This window comes from Kryptolebias marmoratus, linkage group LG22, assembly GCF_001649575.2.
Source record: "Kryptolebias marmoratus isolate JLee-2015 linkage group LG22, ASM164957v2, whole genome shotgun sequence".
Taxonomy (NCBI): domain Eukaryota; kingdom Metazoa; phylum Chordata; class Actinopteri; order Cyprinodontiformes; family Rivulidae; genus Kryptolebias; species Kryptolebias marmoratus.
In genome coordinates, this window is record NC_051451.1 from 22,574,548 (window position 1) to 22,593,996 (window position 19,449).

At 38.5% G+C, this 19,449-nt stretch overlaps 1 protein-coding gene across 4 annotated transcripts in view; it reads right to left on the reverse strand.

The window, feature by feature from the left end:
• The window catches only part of khdrbs2 (KH domain containing, RNA binding, signal transduction associated 2), a 77,038-nt gene that overhangs the window by 48,234 nt on the left and 9,355 nt on the right, over nucleotides 1-19,449 (reverse strand). For all 4 annotated transcript variants that reach the window (XR_001808509.3, XR_001808510.3, XM_037973375.1 and 1 more), the window contains exon 2: nucleotides 13,347-13,474. Coding sequence is in view for 2 of the 4 variants with exons in the window: in XM_037973375.1 (XP_037829303.1) it covers nucleotides 13,347-13,474 (128 nt within the window). In the remaining 2 variants the exon portion in view is untranslated. The remainder of the gene's footprint in view (nucleotides 1-13,346; nucleotides 13,475-19,449) is intronic.

Genomic DNA, 19,449 nt, shown 5'->3' on the forward strand with positions numbered 1-19,449 from the left:
GTGGCTGGCAGGGAGCTGGAGAGCAGATGGTCGCCGCGGCTACATGGAGAACGAGCTCGCTGGGCGGTAGAAGAAGAGTGGCCTGTTTTCATTAAGCTAATGAATGTCTGGAGTCTCTCTGCTGCTCCACGGCAAGCAATTTGAGCTTCAGAAAGGGGTGCTGTTTGGTGTTAAATGAGGTTTGAAATGATGCTATGTACCCCCCACAGTCGCAGCAGTGATAACTACGCAGATATTAGAGGGAACGGTGTTGTGAATTCAGCGATTATTAAGACACTTCACACAACGAACAAATATTCCGCTAGAAAGCAAGGCAACAGTTCTGTTTATTGGTTTTTAAAATCGTTTACAAGAAAGACAAATATTTATCACACACCACCGAAGGCAAACGTGTTTTTACCCATGTCTGAGCGGGTGTGTGTTAATTTGTCTGCAGCGTTAGCAAAATATCTCACAAACCCTTTTTTACAAGTTTTAATGAAACTCTCAGAAGGTAATCACCGAATGTACATCTACAACTGACTAACATTTGAAATCAACTCTGTTTAAGTTGGGAGTCATCCTTAACACATATTTTGAGCATTAACTGATTGCACAAGATCTGTTTGTAAAACTTTGCCAATAACTATTTGTCAACGCTGCCTGTCTGTTAGCAAAATATATCCTGAACCGCTAGATGGATTTTTGTGAAACTGTCAGAAAGTAATCACTGTATGCACATTTTTACCTAGTTAACTTTTGGAGTCACCCCATTAAGGATGGTAATTACAGCTAATAGACTTTAACCAACTCAAAAATGGCTATAACTCGGTCATTTCTACAGGTATTCAGGTAAAACTTTGCGTGCTAGAAACTGAGAGTCGTCTCCAACAAAGCTTTAAGTGCTAACAGATCCCACAGGATCCCACGACATCTCATGTGATTGCAACGTCTTTTGACCAAACTCCGTCCTTTTGCATCATAAGATAAACTTGCATAAAACTCTAGTAAAAAGGCCAGCGGGCAATATGCATTCCTTCATGGAATGCTAGGCTTTTCACTGGAGAAAATTCTAATATGTTTCCACAGTTCAAAAAAGTAATTTCCGATGAAGTTCTGTGTCGACAGGAGGTAAAGCAGCAGCTGAAGGTTGAGCCACATTGCACTAATGTGAATCTCCAAACCTGACAATGCAGCTGAGCAAAGCACATTTCTCAAGAAGCTTAGCGCCTTAAGTGTATTTCTTGGTTGTATTTTTTAACCAAGATTACACTTGGCTCAAAAAAAAAAAAAAATCAGCTATGGCCTTAAGGGCTGCAAGCAAACAAAACATAAGCAAATTGAAAAACAACATTTACCAGTCTGATAAGTACAGGGTGCTTAGCATAATGGAAGAGACGGCAAATGCACAAAAACATAATCAAATACAGAAGAAAACAAGCAAACACTTCTCTGTGTTTCCCCAGGAAATGTCTTGCTTTGTCAGTCCACTCCGTGTCGTCTTATAGCACTTTCATTCGCAGCACTTTTCATTATGGTGCAAATGCGCTCTCGAGCCGATAAATGTGCCACTCTGTTTTCTCATATTTCAACTAATTAAATACACTGAGCTCTGTTTACAGCGTTTTTGCAAATGCATGTTAGAAAAAGTTAAAAAGCCTTTTTGTGACTTTGGAGGGAGCCTTGTTAAATCTGACAAGATGCTCTCGTCTTTTTTTCCCACTCTGAGTCAAATACTGCTCTGTGAGCCCGATGTGCTCTCTGTGGATGTGGAATCTGTCCTATCCAGACCTTCTTTGAGTGTCTGGATATAAAAACTCAAAGTCCTCACTAGATGCTACACATATGTATTTTTTGTATTGCTACATAGTTTTTCTCGATTCATAGGTAATTTAAAGACAATCAGTGGCACTTGGAGTATAAGCATTTTATGTTTATTGTTTTGCTAAGCCAACATACGTGATACAATTAAGTCCAAAAATTCCTTTAAGTAATGCATAGTTAGTGACAATATCCAATTACTACCATATCAAGTTTTAACGTATTATCTGAAAAATTGGCTGAACTATTACTATTTTTGTGTTTCCTAAGGTCAATGAGCTGTGGTGGCCATTTTGAATTGAGTTGACTCCAAAACTTAAATCAGTTGCAGATGCACATCCAATGACTGTTTTCCAAAAGCTTCACTAAAATCAGTCTAGTGGTTTATGACATATTTTGCTAACAGACAGACAACGTTGACTCCAATAGTAATGGCAAGTTTTAAAACCAGATCTCTGGTGATCATTTGGTGCTCAGAGTATGTGTGGTGAATGACTCCCAGCTAGTCCGACACCAAAATTTAGCTTAATATCTGCAAAACTGACAGGGTTAGAGCCATTTTTTGTTTGCCATGTTGAATGGGGTTGAATTAAAGTGCTAATTCGTTCAACATGGTCATCCACTCAAACATAATGTCAAAACAATGTCATAAGAGAGATTCAATAAAAAGCCAAGCCTCGAAGCCTGCAAAATATATGAAATAAAAAATGCAAATCAAAGCAATCTCAGACTTAATGTGGCAAACCTGCATGTTTCTATGCTTCTGTATAAGGTCAGTTCCACAGAAAGCATGGAAGTATTGAGCAGACATGGCAGCGTTACTACATATTGAATAACTCTCGGAAAAACATTTCGTCTTTCAGGTTTGGAAAATGTACTGGCCTTTTATGCTGCGCGCTGGGGCCAGTCAACATGTCCTGAGGCTCTTACTGCCAGGTTAGTGAGCTGTGCTATTGGGGAAACCCAGGCTGCGTCTGATAGGAGGATTAACACCTCGGGCAGAAGTTTATGCTTTAATGACAGCTGGGGATCATTCGGTGGTGAGTGTATCAGAGGAGGGCTTTCTATCTGCGCCACAGATTTTGAAGAAAGCAGATGAGTGGCTGTTTGGGCCGTGAGTGACGGGGCAAGATGTACTGTCCACCTCGTGAGCCTTTCAGGAAGTCTTTGAATCACTGAAGAGGGTTTCTGCGTTAAATCTAAGCAATGGTATCAGCATGCCAAGCACGATTCTGCAGCTGTTGCCCGAACCACAGATAATTCAGGACTATTTATAGTGAAACTCACCTTTAATCCAAACAAATAGGAGTACGGGGTAATTAATTATAAATAGGAGAATTACTTTGTGCTAATTTGTCCTCTTATCTGCAGAAATCCTAATCAAAGTTAAACCAACGAGAAAAAAAGTCCTACGCTGCACCGAACCTGAATCTGCAGAGATTTAATTTCACCGTCCTCCTCTAACGGCTTCATGTTTACCTGTTTGTTGGCTCATGTGTTAAGACATATTACTAAAGTGTTTGCTGAAATGTAGAATGATATTTCAGCCTGAGACTGGGTTGAAATTCTAACCAACAGCTTCAGCGAGCAGGTCTTAATGCCACAGTGACGCTAAGCTGCAAAAGCTGTTTAAGACCATGAAAGTGATCAAGACTGACTGGGTTTGCTGTCAGAGCAGCAGCTACAGAGCTTTCCTGTTGGAGATTCTCCTATCCAGCTCCAAAAGCAACATACTGGAAGAGTGTGTAGTCGATGTGTTTAGGTAGTCTGTGTATGTACTGTGCTGTGAAAAGTATTTACCCCCTTACACAAATTTCTATCTACTCTTTTAGTTTTTGTTGTTGTTGTTGTTATTTCAGATCTACAAACAAGTGTTAGGGTCACAAACTGTTGGTCACACTTTCTCCTTCGAAAGCTTTTGGTAGAGAGCAGAATTTCTGGTCCAGGTCCAGAAGCAGCAAAGCAGCCCAGACTATCAAACTACCGCTGCCACATCTGACTGCTGATATGATGTTCTTTTTCTGAAATGTAGTATTAGTGTTACACCAGATGTAACAGGACACCTTCCAAAAAGTTCCCCATTTTGTCTCATCAGTCCACAGAATATCCTCCTAAAGGTTTTGGGATCATCAAGATGATGTGGTTTTTTTGGTCCTCAGTGGTTTCGGACTTGGTACTCTCCCATAGAGGCAATTTTTGTTCTTCCTCTCTTTCCTATTGTTAAATCATGAACTCAGACCTTACCTGAGGCAGGTGAGGCCTGCGAGGCTTTAGATTTTGTTCTGGGTTCTTTTGGGACCTCCCTGATGAGTCGTCGATGAGCTCTTGGAGGAATTTTGGTCTGCCAGTCTCTCCTGAGAAGGTTCAGTACTGGTCCATGTTTTCTCCATTTGTGAATACGGACTCTGTTTGATTCTTGGTGATTTGATTCTACAAGTCTGTGATGGACTTGCGACCTGTCCAGGGTGTACCAGGTCTCTCGCACACTGACTGCTGGAGAAAAGGCACCAGCTCCCTGTGACACGGAATGAAGAGGGGGGTAAAGAAAATGGATGGATGGATTCTGCTAGTCTACAAAACTGCATTTTGTATTTATTCAGGACTATCTTTGTCTGCTATTAACATGTGTTTGCTAAAGATTTAAGTGCAACAAGTAAGCAAAAAACAGAAGAAACCTGTAAAGGTAACTACTTTTTTCCCAGCACTGCACTGTTAATGGGTCGAAAGCGCAGTAATAATTTTGTAAATTCGTAGCATGTCAACCTTTGAGTTTGAAAGTGAAGAGAAGAGCAGCAGCAGCATGATATCTGAGGGTGACAGTGGAGCCGTAGTAGAGTGTTCATCTTCCTCAGTCCTGACAGGTGTCGATGTGTCCTTGGACAAAACGTGTTGCCTTCAATATGCTAATCAGCTTCTGAGTTAAATAAAAAAAAACTGCTGTATTTTTATGGAGAGCAAATGAATAATGGAAACTCATATCAGTGTGTGTGAAAGGATGAATGAGACATTGTATTTATTTTAGAACTTTGACAGGGTTAAAAAGGTTCTATATTAATATGGACCATTTATCACTGGAAGAACATTTTCAATGAAATAAAATAGATAGGTCGTACAATTTCCATATGCATTATGTTAAACTGTTTTTAACAATTTATACCAGTGTGCCAACAGGACAGTGATGGTGAATGGAAGCAGAAAATGTACTATAATGCTACTATAAGCAGTGGTTTATTTGTGGGGTTTTAATGCCAGGACAGTGACCTGATGACTTTGTCTCCACCATCACTGCTGTTTGTCAGATGATGAGCTGCATCAACACTCAAAACCATCTCAGATCATTAAGACTTACAACTTTACCATAATAATGTTTCATTTAACCATGAAATGTGTTGAATTAAACACAGCAGAAATAGATGGGAGCAGTTCAAACACACACACTATTATCATAATTTGCACATTTCTGCTGAGGTTACTTGTTTCAGCTGAATATCAATGTTATAAGCAGTTTTATGCAATTGTATGTCCTCACGTGCTGTAAAAAAGTAAAATATGCGCTACTTCAGCAAATCAGCTTGGTAGCTGCTGATTTGAGTGTGTGAACAAAACAATAAAAGTGTGGAGTAGAAACTGAAAGGATAAATGATCCGCAGAGCTTAAACACAGCCAAGTTATGAACTCATTAATGCAGATGTGCACGCAGTGGTAAATCATTCAACGGAGACAATTTTAACCCAACAACCCTCTTTGTTTAGAATCTCTTCTAAAACTTGCAGTTTTTTCTGAAAAACCTAAATCTGCACAAAACACTTTTTAACTGACTCTGACCTTAACTTTATCAGCATTTACACCAAAACGACAGCTGTTGTAAAATGCAGATGCAAAATGGCAGACATGTTTTATTAAGTCGTACAGAGTAAAGAAATGTGTACAAAGCTTTTTTTTCCTGACTATAACATTTTGTGGTTGCATTTTCCAGCTATAATAAGGTTATTGTCCCCACAGCCAACAAAAAGTAACAATTTGCTGTAAATTAAATTTTTTTCTTCGTGTTGTAACATTTGTTATGCACACAATGCACTGACACCTATTGCAGAAATATTTGTATGAAGCATGCTGTATGCTGCTACTGGGGATATTTATAATGTGGCCAGGCAATTTATTTTTAATAAATCTCATGAGTAGCATTGTGCCAGACAAAGTTGTCACACAAACATTGAGCCGGTGGGATCCCAAAAGTGGAACTGAGATGCAATCGCACGAGTGCTTAATTTTAATTCACACTCTGTACTCCTTCTACTGTATTCACAACTTATCTGAGCCAAACACCTTTCCACATGATAGGCCTTTGTTTGGGACACTGACATCTCAGAGCAGCCAAAAATGGGATTTCTGTTCGGCAGAGCCGCAGCTGCAGCAGCATTATTTAAAGGTCACAATAACTTTAGACTGATAAGCTCAAACCTGTGCCATCAGCGTAGAAAAATGTAATTCATGTTCTTTAAAAAAAAAAAAAAACACCTGCAGAATGCATAATTAAAACTGCAGAGATAATAGTAGTTTAAATTAAAGTTTAAATAGCTTAATTTAATTGAAAAAGAACGTGATTAATTTGACTTTTTTAGTGTATAAAATTAGTTCTTCTTAACTTGAAAAAGAATGGTTTATGAAATTCTCACACAATGCGTTAGTATTTCCAGAAAAATAGTGTGCAGCACATTTATGCAGACTGGTTATGGCCTGCCGCTGTAAGGCGAAAATGGGATGATGATGTTTGTGGCTGACTCAGTTCAAGATGTCTCAGACAGCTAATCGAAATTAGCCAACACAAAAGGGATGTAACCAGTTTTTCAGATGTGATAAAATGTAGTGTGGCTGTAACTGAGAGTCATTAACAACACATTATCCAAATGCTGCTCATTGCACAATATCTTTACCAAAAAATGTAGCATCAAATGTTGGAGTCAACCCTATTTGTTCTTTAGTGAAATGTCTCATGAACAACTGGATGGTTTGTGGCATTTTGCTACTCATTACTGCCCTTTTTCAGCTTTCTTTCCTGCTTTTCAACATTTGAATGCACTAGCAGCAGAGACAAATCCTAACCAAAAATACAAACAGACAAAAAGAAGAAGATGTTTAAGTGCTAGACTTAAACTAGCTGACAGTGTTAGTCACTGAATCTCCCTGAAGTATGAAACAGGAATCAAACTGTCTAATTAAACAGTCAAGGATAAATTCTAGTGTAATCAAAATGACCAAATTTCTTTTCTTAATCATATTTTTGCTAAACTCTAAAATTGTACTTAGGTGTGAGTGAGAGCATGAATGGTTGTTTGTCTCGTTTGTCTCTGTGTCCCTGTGATGGACTTGCGACCTGTCCAGGTTGTCCCCTGTCTCTCGCACAGTGATGGCTGGAGACGGGCACCAGCTCCCCCCAACTCAGAAAGGAGAAGCGGGTAAAGAAAATTGATGGAAGGATGGACAATTTTGCTTGTTAAATTGTAATTTCACAGTAAAATGTTGTCTTTAATTGTCTTTAATTGTTTGCATCAGTGCAAAAAGAAGACAGGCACAAATGTGCATCCTTTTTTCCTCGTTTTTTTTTAGGTTACCTTTCTATTTTTTCATGTTGCTAACAGAATTTAAAAGAGAACAGGTTGGTAGGTCACTGGACACATGCTTCAAGGCCAAATTTATTCAATTTGACAGGCTGCAAAACAGCAGAAGGACTCATTTAGTTTTTACTGCAGATGGCACACAAAACATCCAAATAGTCCACTTTAAATCATGCATGGCAATGGGGTGAATCTGTTACAATATACATCATCTAAACGCCACTATAGAGCATTATTTTAACAGCTGAACACAATGAGCCTGAACAGGATAAGCACTCATGGATGACAGGAATGACGTTAATAATTTTGCAGCAATTACGCAGGTAAATTGCTGGGCTAAATTAGATAGTAAGTGAACGGTTCTCCTTGTCATTGTGCTGAAAGTTTGAGAAATGGTTTCGGTTGAAGCCACACGACAGGGTTGGAGCAGCTCCGAAGCAGTGAGGCATGTGGGGTGCTGCGATGGTGAGTGTGTACAGTGCAAACAGGGGTTAGAGGAGGGGCGACGCATAAGAAAACAGCGGGGTGCTGAGAGATGTGCTTGAACAAGTCTGATCTCCTGCTGCTAACGTGCTGATACCACATGAAGCATCCGAGTTCTCTGAGAGTCCATGCCTCTGCAATTCGGGCAGTTTTTGGCCGCGTGCCATGTGGGATATTAGTCAGTGGGAGATCACAAAGTTTTGCCTCATCAGGGCAATTTTCCCGTTTAAGATTAAGATACATACAGAAATGTGCCCCAGAGATATTTGGATGTGCAAATTTAATATTTTAAAAAAGGCAGATTTATTTGACTTTGTGTTTGGAGGTTAGGGTGAGTTGTGTCCTCTCTTAGCTGGAGCACACAATCTACTTTGTGCTGTGTGTGTGTGTGTGTGTGTGTGTGTGTGTGTGTGAATATTTAATTTATTTTTGTAAGATACTACAATTTTAAAGTAGTTTTTTATATATATATAAAAAAAGAAACATCCTTAGCAACCCAGACGCCATTTATTACCAACTGTTGACTGAACAAAACAAATGCGTGTCATGACTAAAGGTAAAATTTGGCAAAAGTGCCCCAAAGTGCACTCGGGTTCCAGACTTTATTTTTAAAATTCTTGGAAGATTTTGTCCTGTCTCGGTCTGTACAATATTGGGAAAACATACAGCTGTAATATTATACTGTGATAAACCCACATCCTCCACAATCCTCGCTTCTTCTTCTATCATGATGTGCCTCACAACACTCTCCTTGTGCTTTTGCATTTCAGTCACTATCATCTCAATCAGCTGTGGGCATTTAGAGTAGTGGGGGTCTGATTGCCAAATTTTTAACTGGCATGCAGTTTATATATTACAATCCTTTGCAACGGTGATCTTGAGTACACTGATATTATGATGGTGATAAATTTTCAATTTATTTTGCAGGCCTCCATCTTTTTATCGATTTTCTGATGCTTAACTGTGGTCGGACTGTGAAGGCAACAGGTACATACATCCCTCTGCCAAGCAACAGTCTCCAGATCCTCCTGTGGGATCCCAACACATTCCCAGGCCAGAGAGGCTACATAAAGGTGAGATTATTGCCCAACTCGTGATGTCGCTTCAGACATGCACACTTAGCACAGCTCTCCTTTTTAACCAATAGGTGTCGCTACTGATAAAATCTCATGCAAGCCACCCTCCCTCCCCCTGTACAACTGTTGCTGTGTTGTCAGTTTTGGCGTGAGCTGTTGTTTGTGAGCCTGAGAAGGGTGAGCTTAAACCAGGTGTAATCCCTCCAGGGGGTTCTAGGTCTGCTCCAGGATCTCTGCTCCGTTGGACATGCCAAGAAAAGCTCCTGAGGGAGGCACCCAGGAGGCATCCTCATGCCCGGACCACCTTAGCTGACTTTTGGATGTAGAGGAGCAGCTGCTCTACTCCTGGACGACGGATGATGGTTGGAACAGACCAGTAAATCTGGAGCTTTACCTTTCAGATCAGCTCCTTCTTCACCACATCAGACCTGAGCAACGTCCCAACCCGTTCATCCATCTCCCGCTCCATCCTTCCATCACCCGTAAACAAAGCTCCCAGATACTTCAACTCCTATGCTTGAGGCAGAGACTCACCCCAAACCTGCATAACTAAATGACTTTTTTTATGTTATTCACAAAATTTGCTCTTCCTGATCTTTGTCGTCCCTTTCTTTGAAAAGGATTTAAAGTTTCTCTGGCCTTATAGAAAAATATGTTCGAAGGGTGATTGGCTTGATTGACATGCAGCCTCTGTAACACATGAGACAGACTGACAGGCTGTTTGGGAGAAGCAAGCCGGTGAACTCAGGACACGAGCAGAAGGTTTTCATTCACGACATTGATATCGTCAGTGAAATTACAGGGTATATGATTGGTCGCATACAGAGTAAAAAAATAAAAAATCCAGTAAAATATATTTCTGTAATCTTCTGCCACAGATTATATGACATTGTCTGCTGAAGCATCAATATTTTAAATGTAGCCCGGTGGCTGTGTTTACCGCCGGATGTTGTGAGATTCAGTCACTTTGTGGCATTTCAATAGTGTTTTAGCAATGAAAAATGTATGAACCAGAGATTAGTTTTGATATCATCAATGCCCTTATAGTGGAGAAACAATACATCTACACAGCATCACATTAAAAAGACTAAACTGGCCTTTTTTTCAGCAAATATTTTGACTTGAAAGTAAAGGTTGAACTAAAAAGATTAATAACTGTCTCCTGTATTATTCAAAACACCTGCACTATTCGTGCTTTAATATCGAAACATGTCTACAGTGGATAAAAACACGCTTGTCAGTGTGCCATGTAGAATAATTTCTTCAATACTCTATGTGTCACATTAATCCTCCATGACTGACTTTTTTTCAGATCTGAAATCATGCGGATGACGTTTCTCAAGTAACAATTTAATTGTCTTGCATTTAATTACTCAACAGCGAGATGGCAGCTGTAAGCCTGAATGAGCATGTTAGATGGCTGAGAGAGCAAATGTATGACTTTTATGGTTTTGCTATGCCACCAGTGACAGTCAGAGTCAGAGTAGATGTCACTGAGAAGCAGCCATGAGAAAATCACAGTGACGTTTAGAAAAAATTGTCCTTGCAAAGTAAAATAAATCCATTGGTTTGTGTAACTCCTGCATGGTTTAGTCAGATGCTGTCACAGACACAAACATTAAAGTAAAAAAAATAACTTTTTGTGCTAATAGGTAATTTTTTTGTCTAAACTGCACAGTACATGCAGTTAAAGCATATAATTAGTCTACTCTGTAATAAAGTGTGATGTATTAGAACTGTGATCTTTAATAATATGTATATAAAGAGAAGCAAAGAGAAATGTGTGAATTACTGCAAATGCTAGAAAAGCTGCAGTGCCTAAAATGAATTACAGTAAATTACAGAAAAGCTGTGACACCTAAAGGAAATGAATTAAGGGAAAACGTGCAAAAGTAAGAAAAAAAAGTATTTATTTAAAAAAAGAAGAAAAATTTCATTCCACTAACATTTAACAACTAATTTTGTTCCCGATAAGACTATTTGGGTCCAGATCCAGACTCCTTAGTGTCCCCACATTAGAAACATAAATATGTCCTAACACTTTGTTGGGTAAAAAACACTCCAGCATCTACCTTTTAATTTCTAAACCTTGAACTACTTCCCATTCTGTTTTTGTCATTGTTTTTAGGTGGCACGCTGTTCAAAGAGTTGATTTATGCTGTTAATTATAATGAACTGAAAGTTCAGCGTTACCAAGACGTTTAAGACAGTGACACTGCAGCCTTATGGGGTGCTGACGGTGCAATAAGGTCACAGAAACGATTGGACAGCTCCACCGTCCCCCCTGGACTGCAGCCTTGCTTCATTTGCAGAGATGGAAGTATTCTGTTCATTGTACAGAAAAAAAATACATTTGAGCCTTTGTTTTTTTTTTTTCTCCTTTGGTTAAAGAAATTTTATATATTACATCTCAGTTATGTGGCTCCCTGGTTCTCAGAGTTTAATGACTACAAGCTCCGCTGCTTTTCATTAGGCATCTAATCAGAAGCAACACACACTTGGGATTCAGAGTAAATGCAATTAACCATCAAATTAATTAAAATGAATAAATAAATACATTCTCACATTTTTTGATGAAAAATTCCAAAACCTTTTACTTCTTACTTGTAATCTTCAATTGTATTCTTACATCAAATCTGTTGACAAAGGTATGCTATACACCAGACATAATATACAATATAAACTTTTTAAATGTCCCAACTAGTGTGTATTTATTTCCAGCTGTGCTCATTTTTATGAGTAATTAAAGAAGATTTAACATTTGGCAGGGTTTTCAAGACAAACTTGAACTTTCGGACAATAATTAGAGCAGAAACAGAGAAACTAAAAATCAACATGGACCTGTTTTATTCCAAGAATCTAACTCAATTGGCATTTTTTAATCAATTTAATAGAGTGAAGAGTTCCTGAACAAGGCTTAATCACTTTCTCAACGCTGACCTGAGGAAGAAACAGTTAATTGATTTCTATGGAGGGTCCTGTGGGGCTCAGCAAGGCTTTCCACAAGGATAAGGGGCAATCAGCCAGCTGAGATGCATATGAGCTTGTGTGTGTGTGTGTGTGTGTGTGTGTTTGTTTGTGAATCTTCTGTTGATGTTTGTGACTTTTGGTAAATTAGTATTTACTGTTCACATTGGAAATTGTCATCATTAAATATTCATTAACTGCATCAACCTGACACCTGGTTACAAAAAAATCTGATCAAACAGGGACTGGCTAGAAATCTAAGATCTCTTTGCAAAACATAACCCTGGCCAGCTGAAAGATAAGTTTGTACAACTGGTCATCACACACACACACACACACACACACACACACACACACACACACAAGAAAAGAAAAACCTAGGTATAAAACTGTGGGGCTGAGGTATAATAACATGTACAACAAAATGAATTGGTTATGCTGTATTTTTGTTTGCTTGTAATGATTAGCAGAAAAAGGTCTAGTGTAAAAATGTAAAAGTACACATAAATGTACTCATTCATTCATGTAACAACAGATATCTCCGCAACACCAAAATCATTATTTTCTCACATTGTTTGTATATAATTTCTACAAATTTCAAAGCTACTATCACATCCATAAAGGCTCTAACTTAGAAAAGCAATAAATTAATTTAATTTTTCAAACTAATTTAACTTTTCACCCGAATATTTGCTTTCATCTTGATCAGTCACTTAAAACATAATGACTGTAATGATTAATGGCTCTAATTATCAACGATGCAGCGGAACACAAAGATGTGTTTATTAATATCTCCAAAAAAGAAAGCATTGAGAGTACAATTTGTTTATAAATGCAATATATTCACACCCGGCGCATACAGGTTTGAATGGGATTGCTGTGGAACTTTCCTTGATTACAGAGGAAGTAAAGCCTTTTGGTTTTCCTCCAACAGCTGCGTTGCTTAGCTGCCTTATGGAGCAGGCTCATTAGGCTACGTTTCAGACTTTGTCAGTACTGACATTGCATAACTTCGAATACCGAGCACTGTGTCACGGTGATTTATGATCACTGTTCTTCACTGTACCCTTGGGTGCTTTAGTCTACTGAAAACTTTGGGTTTTGATGACTACATCAAAATAAACAGACACCATCCAGGGCCTTTCTATAAGGTAGTTTGCAGCTCGGAGGGATTTTCAATTGAAAAGTTGCTTGTGAGCAAGTGCTGCCAAACCAAAGCTCAGACTAAAATGTTCCATCTGGCAATTAACCACTGAAATCACTGAAAGAGGACATCACACATGAACAAGTGCAGTCTGTTTGAAATGTGGCTTTACACCTTTTTTTATCTTGATGTAACATTTCATCGTTCAGATGATTTGAAAAAACAGTGCCAAGAGGTGCAAAAGGTCCAGTCGCTCCTTACCTTTGGATACTGTTGAACTGGAATAAGAACTCTTTCAGAAAGCTTGATATTTTTATTGCTGATAATGTCTAGGTATTTCTTCATGTCGCCGTCTTTTTTCAATTCGTCGCCTTCATACTTCTCAATCTCTGTAGAAAGAAAATAGAGAGAGAGAGAGATGGATAAACTCAACTGGGCACGTAACTAAACACAAACAAACAAAACCAAACAAACATCTTCAACAGTCATTCAATTATCCTTTGCAGCTAACCGTAACAGAACTAAACTATATGAAGTTGGGTGGGGGGAACAGTAGGAATGACAAAGTAGAATTCCTTGAAGAAATGCGTATCAGCCGCTGCCTTGCATGCCAAAATTTCTAAGATATTTTTTGCAACCTGGTAGTGCTCAGAGCATGTGTTGAGGATGATTCTCAGCTACTACCACACCGAACTTTAGCTCAATATTTGCAAAAATGGCTGACTTATAGCCATTTTTGTGTTTGCTATTAATTAGTTTTGGTGGCCATTTTGAATCAGAATGACTCCACAAGGTAATGAGTTTTAGGTGTACATCCAATAATTATTTTCTAAGAGTTTCATTAAAATCCATCCACTGGTTCATGAGTGACAGACACAACACACACACACACAAACAATAACATGACTGCCCACATTTGAAGATGATGGGAAATAAATAGGCTAACTTTGTAAACTTCATAATGTGAGATTATTCATTTAACCTCTGATCCGTTCTTTTAAATTAAACTATAAAATCTCATGATCTGGTAATTCGAGTCAAAATGTCAAAAAGAAACAGCTTGATGTGAGTTCCTCTCCAATATAAACTGAGTCCTCGTGGAATTTTAGCAGCCTCGGATCCTGATACAGCATCTCCACAGATGTGTGGGCATAAAATAAAATCATATTATCTGGTAAAAGTCATTCTGGCTGGTTAGGATTTGCTCTGTCCCTGAACACCTGGAAAAAATGTGTTTTTGTGGGATTAGAGCTTAAACACTGCTAAAAGTTAATGAAGCTGTTTGTTGTTCGTCTGATGAGGAATTCTCTTTTGTCTCGGACAATTGATGTTTTCCATTCTGTTTGTGGGACACATGGTGAAGGACCTGAAAAGGGGGACATGTCCCTGATCACTCCTGAGCTTCTACGCTTAAAGTTGTTCACAATTAAATTGTCCAACTCCTGTGGGTTTAATTTGCTATGCCTAAACCCTCCTCCCTCTGATAGAGACAAGTCAAACTGTCCAGTTGTCCCTCCAATCAGTTGAAAGCATAAAGACGGAGACAGAATTTGGACGTTTAACATCAGAGTCACGGACATTAAATGCCGACTTGTTTAGAGTTTTATTCTCTGGATCTGTAAACAGGTGTTCACGAAAACACTTCTATATTTTTAGCGTCTTTGTGTAACTTCACCTTTTTTTTTAACAAATTCAAATTTTTTTCACACATGCCCAAATGCATGCACACATTAGAACTTCTCAAGCAGATTTATTCCGCAAGGTGACAAAACTTGATTTGCAACTTCAAGCAATAACTTACACTCTCAAAATCTTATTAAAACTTTACTCTTTTTTATTTTTTGTTTGTCTGTCTGTATGTTTACAGAACAGGAGTTAAGGAAGGTTAACTTTGAGTAAGAATAAATCTTTTTAAGATTCCACAACCACTTTAATGACAGAAAATATCTTTACACAAAAAATACAAGTTTTTAAAATATATATAAGATTGTCTGGTCATATTGAAGTGATGTTCTGTCAGATAGTTATCAGTAGTTAGTAGCTCATCAGCTGAGACATGAGTCACAGAGTTCTGCAGAGTAGGCAAATAGCCAAAGAGAGCCTATTTGATATCATTTTTCAGGCTTATAAAGCAACTCTTTCTCAAAAACAACAGACCGGTATGAATAACAAGATCTCACCTTGATTGGCTTGTTAGGGCTCACATTCTCATAATCAGTTCTAAAAAGGCAAGGTGATTTTAAATGAATATTAATAACTTTGACCTCTCTAATCGGGTCTTAACTCTCAGCAGCTTTTGGCTCCTCAAGAAAACTGACAAGCATGGTAAAAATTAAAATAACTGATGTCCACTAAAACAGGAGATTGCTTTGAAAAATGAGTTTCAAGGTGGCTGTTACCTCAATTTGTAAACTGATTACAAACTACAGTTAAAAAGACTGAGTTCTGAGTGACCAATTAAACCCTCTGAGAGCCAAACTCACAAGTTTAGCAAAAAAACCAAAAAAAATCCAAATCCTTGCTCTTCATTACTATTTAGCAGGAGTGGTGGAGCACTGTTGTGTTGCGTGGCAACATCTGCACAAATGTGACTTTCATTTAACAGTCCCCCCAAAGAAACCCTCCCTTCCATCCTCACCCCAAGTTCAGCAGAAATCTGCTAATAAGCATCTGAATCTGCCCGATGAATTTAACCACAAAGTTACGCTTGAAGATAAAAGTTGTCCACAATTTCACAAAAACAACACATCTCTGCCTACGAATCCATTTGATGAATTGATTATGGTTTAGGCTTGTGCTGCAGTAAGCGAAGAAGCAAATAATTCACTTGGTGGAGGGAAGAATGTAGAAGAGAACAGCACATATTCTTAAAAAAAAATAAAAAAATCTAAAGATGTACAGAGGATGGCTTTTGGAAAGAAAAACATGTCAAAGTAAAACATGTCAAAATGTAATGCAGGAGTTGCAAACTGCCTTCATATCAAAACCTGATGGAAAATCTGTGGATAGACCCCAAAAGCATGGAGCATGGAAAACACAGCTCGAAGCATTTATCACAGGGAATGAGTAAAAAGGCTTCAAAAACCAAAACCGATCAAAATAAAGTGTTTGCACACAATAATTCACAAACCGATCTATAGCTTGAACTGGATAAGAAGACAGCTTTATTTTGCTATTTCAAAATATGGTTCATAAAATATGGTTTCTGATCATTTCTAACTTTATGCCTCTGGCTTAGTAAAGAAATCTGACAAATTTGGCCACAATACTTTACCCAGTGCTACACACACACACGCTCACAAATGAATCTGTAAGCGTGTCTGAACCTTTGACAGGTATTGTACATAAAAGTGCTTTTACATGTCCCACAGTGAGGCTGAAGAAGACTGCAGCATGCAAAGCCAGTGAACCGGTTAATGCCCAGACCACAGTTTCCTGCCACTGGGAACAGCCTGCGTCTGAATCCTCTTGTTAAAATCACAGGTAAACAGACTCAGAAGACCCCTCCAACCTCTTATTCCCATCAGCAGAGTTGATTCACATCTTTTTTTTTGTGACACTTTGAACAAAAACAAGTGTCCCCAGATGACAAAATGTGCCTTTGTAAAAAAAAAAAAAAAAAGAAAAGCCCTTTGTCCAGGGAGAGAACCCAACAGAATCTATAGTGAGGAAACACGTGTGTATTTTGAATCATCTCAGTAGCACAGAATGAAGAGACACAGTAATTTTACAAGCTGATAATAAACACAAAACCCGTATTTGTTTCTTTTGAACATGCAGGTTTCACTGGTGCTCTGTTCCACATTTTTTTTTGTTCTTAATAAAGCTGTAATGTCATTAAATGTGCTTGATATGTTCATGGTGAATGTTAGGACTACTAAGAGTTTACTATAGCAAAAAGATGACACTATTAGCATAACCTAAGGCTAGTATCTCACTGGCTGCAACTGTTGGAGACCAGATGGCAACTCCAAATTGCAAGAAAACAAACAAATCTTTCCTTGCAGCCTCACTTCATTCTGAGTGTTTGCGACCAAGCGAACACTGAGCAATGTAGGTGCGTTTTGTGCAGCCAGTTCTTAAAAATCACTGATTATTTTTGAGTGCAAAACTGTTCTCTCGGCCATGCGTACTTTGTACCCAACTCAGTCCCTCTTCAGTTTATGATTTAATCTACTGAAGTACACTGTAAAAATGAAGATGGGCGTATTTGGACCAGTTTTTCAGCAACTGTTATTGGTTTGTAGACCTGGACATTTGGCTCAGATGTTTTCTGTCAGAGGAGAGCTCCCATGCAGGTGTCAAAATAAAGCTCCAGGGCTTCTGAGACAAGTTGGAGACAAATCCAGACAAGTCTGAGATGACTCTGTGACTACTGGGAAAGAGGTTTTGTCACAAAACTTTTTTGACCATGTTCAAACTCAAGCCTCTGTGACTCTCACAAGGAAACTTGGAATACCTGAGATTATTTCAAGACATTCTGGAGACTCCCTCACGAATGCTGTTTGCCAACTGGACTCCAACAGTCACAGCCCAGTATTGACAGAAAAGAGCAATACTGCCAGGCTTTTCAACAAATTGACTCCAACATAGCAGTTAAGTGACAAAGCCCTCTGAAGACGTATACAGACATATACAGAAGAAACAGAGGTGTACAGATGGTATAACAAAGCAATTTATTTAAAGTTTCTTCATACAATCAAATTGTTCTTATTAGATATTCCAACAGAGCCTCAGTTCCAGGTTTCGTTGCAGATTTGAATTTTGATTTAATCAGAGATTACGCCTAGATTTCTAGAAGCTAGAGTGATTTTGCACTTTTGATTGTGAAGCGTTTCACTTACAAATGAGCCCAATATTCGCTTTACTTGACCTCGGTAACAAGGTTTTATTGAGCACAACGATGATTGTGACTCGGAACAATGTTTAATGAGAAACCTTTATTCGAGCCAGCAGTCTGTCAGAGAACTCAGAGGTCGATTGTGTGGGGAAGAAAGACAGAGAGAAGAGGAGGAAAATGAGCTTACAATATTTAATCTGGAGAAATGTGAACACTGCTATCATCTTTGTCAAGTAGGAAGCAGCAGGATCCTAAAGATCAAAGAAGCGGGACTGAGCTTTGAAGGTCACTTGTTTCAGTCGTCCTGTTGGATTTTAAAAAAAAATCTCATTTGGGGAACTGAATGAGTAAAACACTCTCAGTGGCTTTTCTGGTGCTCTTGATCCCCTCTGTTGCACTGCCCAAGCTGCATTTGCTGAGGTCCAAAGCAGCCAAGAGTAAAAGAAAAATAAATAAATAAAAATACAGCAGTGGTTTTCAACTGGGCGACTACCAGATAAATGTGTGCAGCAGCACAAGTTAGGAGAGACGGTTTCTGCTGTAAAAAAATAAAATTTGCTCAGTCAGCCTGCCACGGCTTTAGGTTAAATACTTCCACTTTGGTCTGTATGTGGCGTCACAGAGCATCAAAAGAGACTGAGGCTCAGTTTCAAGCACATGAATCCGAGAAATGTTTGAAGACGTGTACAAGCCTCAGATCCCAAAATGTTCCAATGTTTTTAATAAGCAACAAAAATTTAATTTTACTTTAGCAAGTAAAGATGAAAAAAACTATCCAAGCAGTTATCAGTTCTGCTGTAAACAACTTGATTTCAGGAGACTGAGACATCTGAGACCATCTTCTGACAGGAGGATGCGTTTCTGTGCAGATCTGATATATGGATTTCTTCTCGTGTAACAAAGTTTCAAGTTATATGTTTCAACCAAAGGTGGACTTTATTGACTGACAAAGATTTTCCAAGGGTCATGTGTCTAAACTGATCACTGGTGATTGTTTGAAATTCAGAATTCATAGCAGGATTTAGCAGCATTTTTAGTTAATCACAAATACAGTTCTTAAAAAAAATTCTCACTCTTTTCTTTGGCTGTCACCTTCAGGAAACCTTCAGTAAACAAAAACCTGACAAAAAAAAGTAATAAAAACCTGCTGTTGATGTTGTGGGAGTACACTTGTTGTCATGAACTCTGTTTGAGTCTTCACAGTTTGACTTGATCAAGAATTCTGAAAATCACCAGAAACTACGGCGTAGTTTGCTTTAACAGCAAAACAAAAACAAAAACAAAACATAATGTAGCACGGTCAGATGTCACCTGCAGGGTTTGAGATTTTTTCAGTAAAAAATAAAGTGTTCAATACAGCTATATAAAAATGAAGGGATATGTGAGCGGCCTTATTTGTTAGAGATGTTTACTGCATATCTGTTTATCCTGTTGTTGCTTTACTGGACTCAAGTTGCTGTTTGTTGGAAAGTCGTTGCTACTAAAACACGCAGTTTGTTCTGCTGCTGAGTACAAACCCTGTTT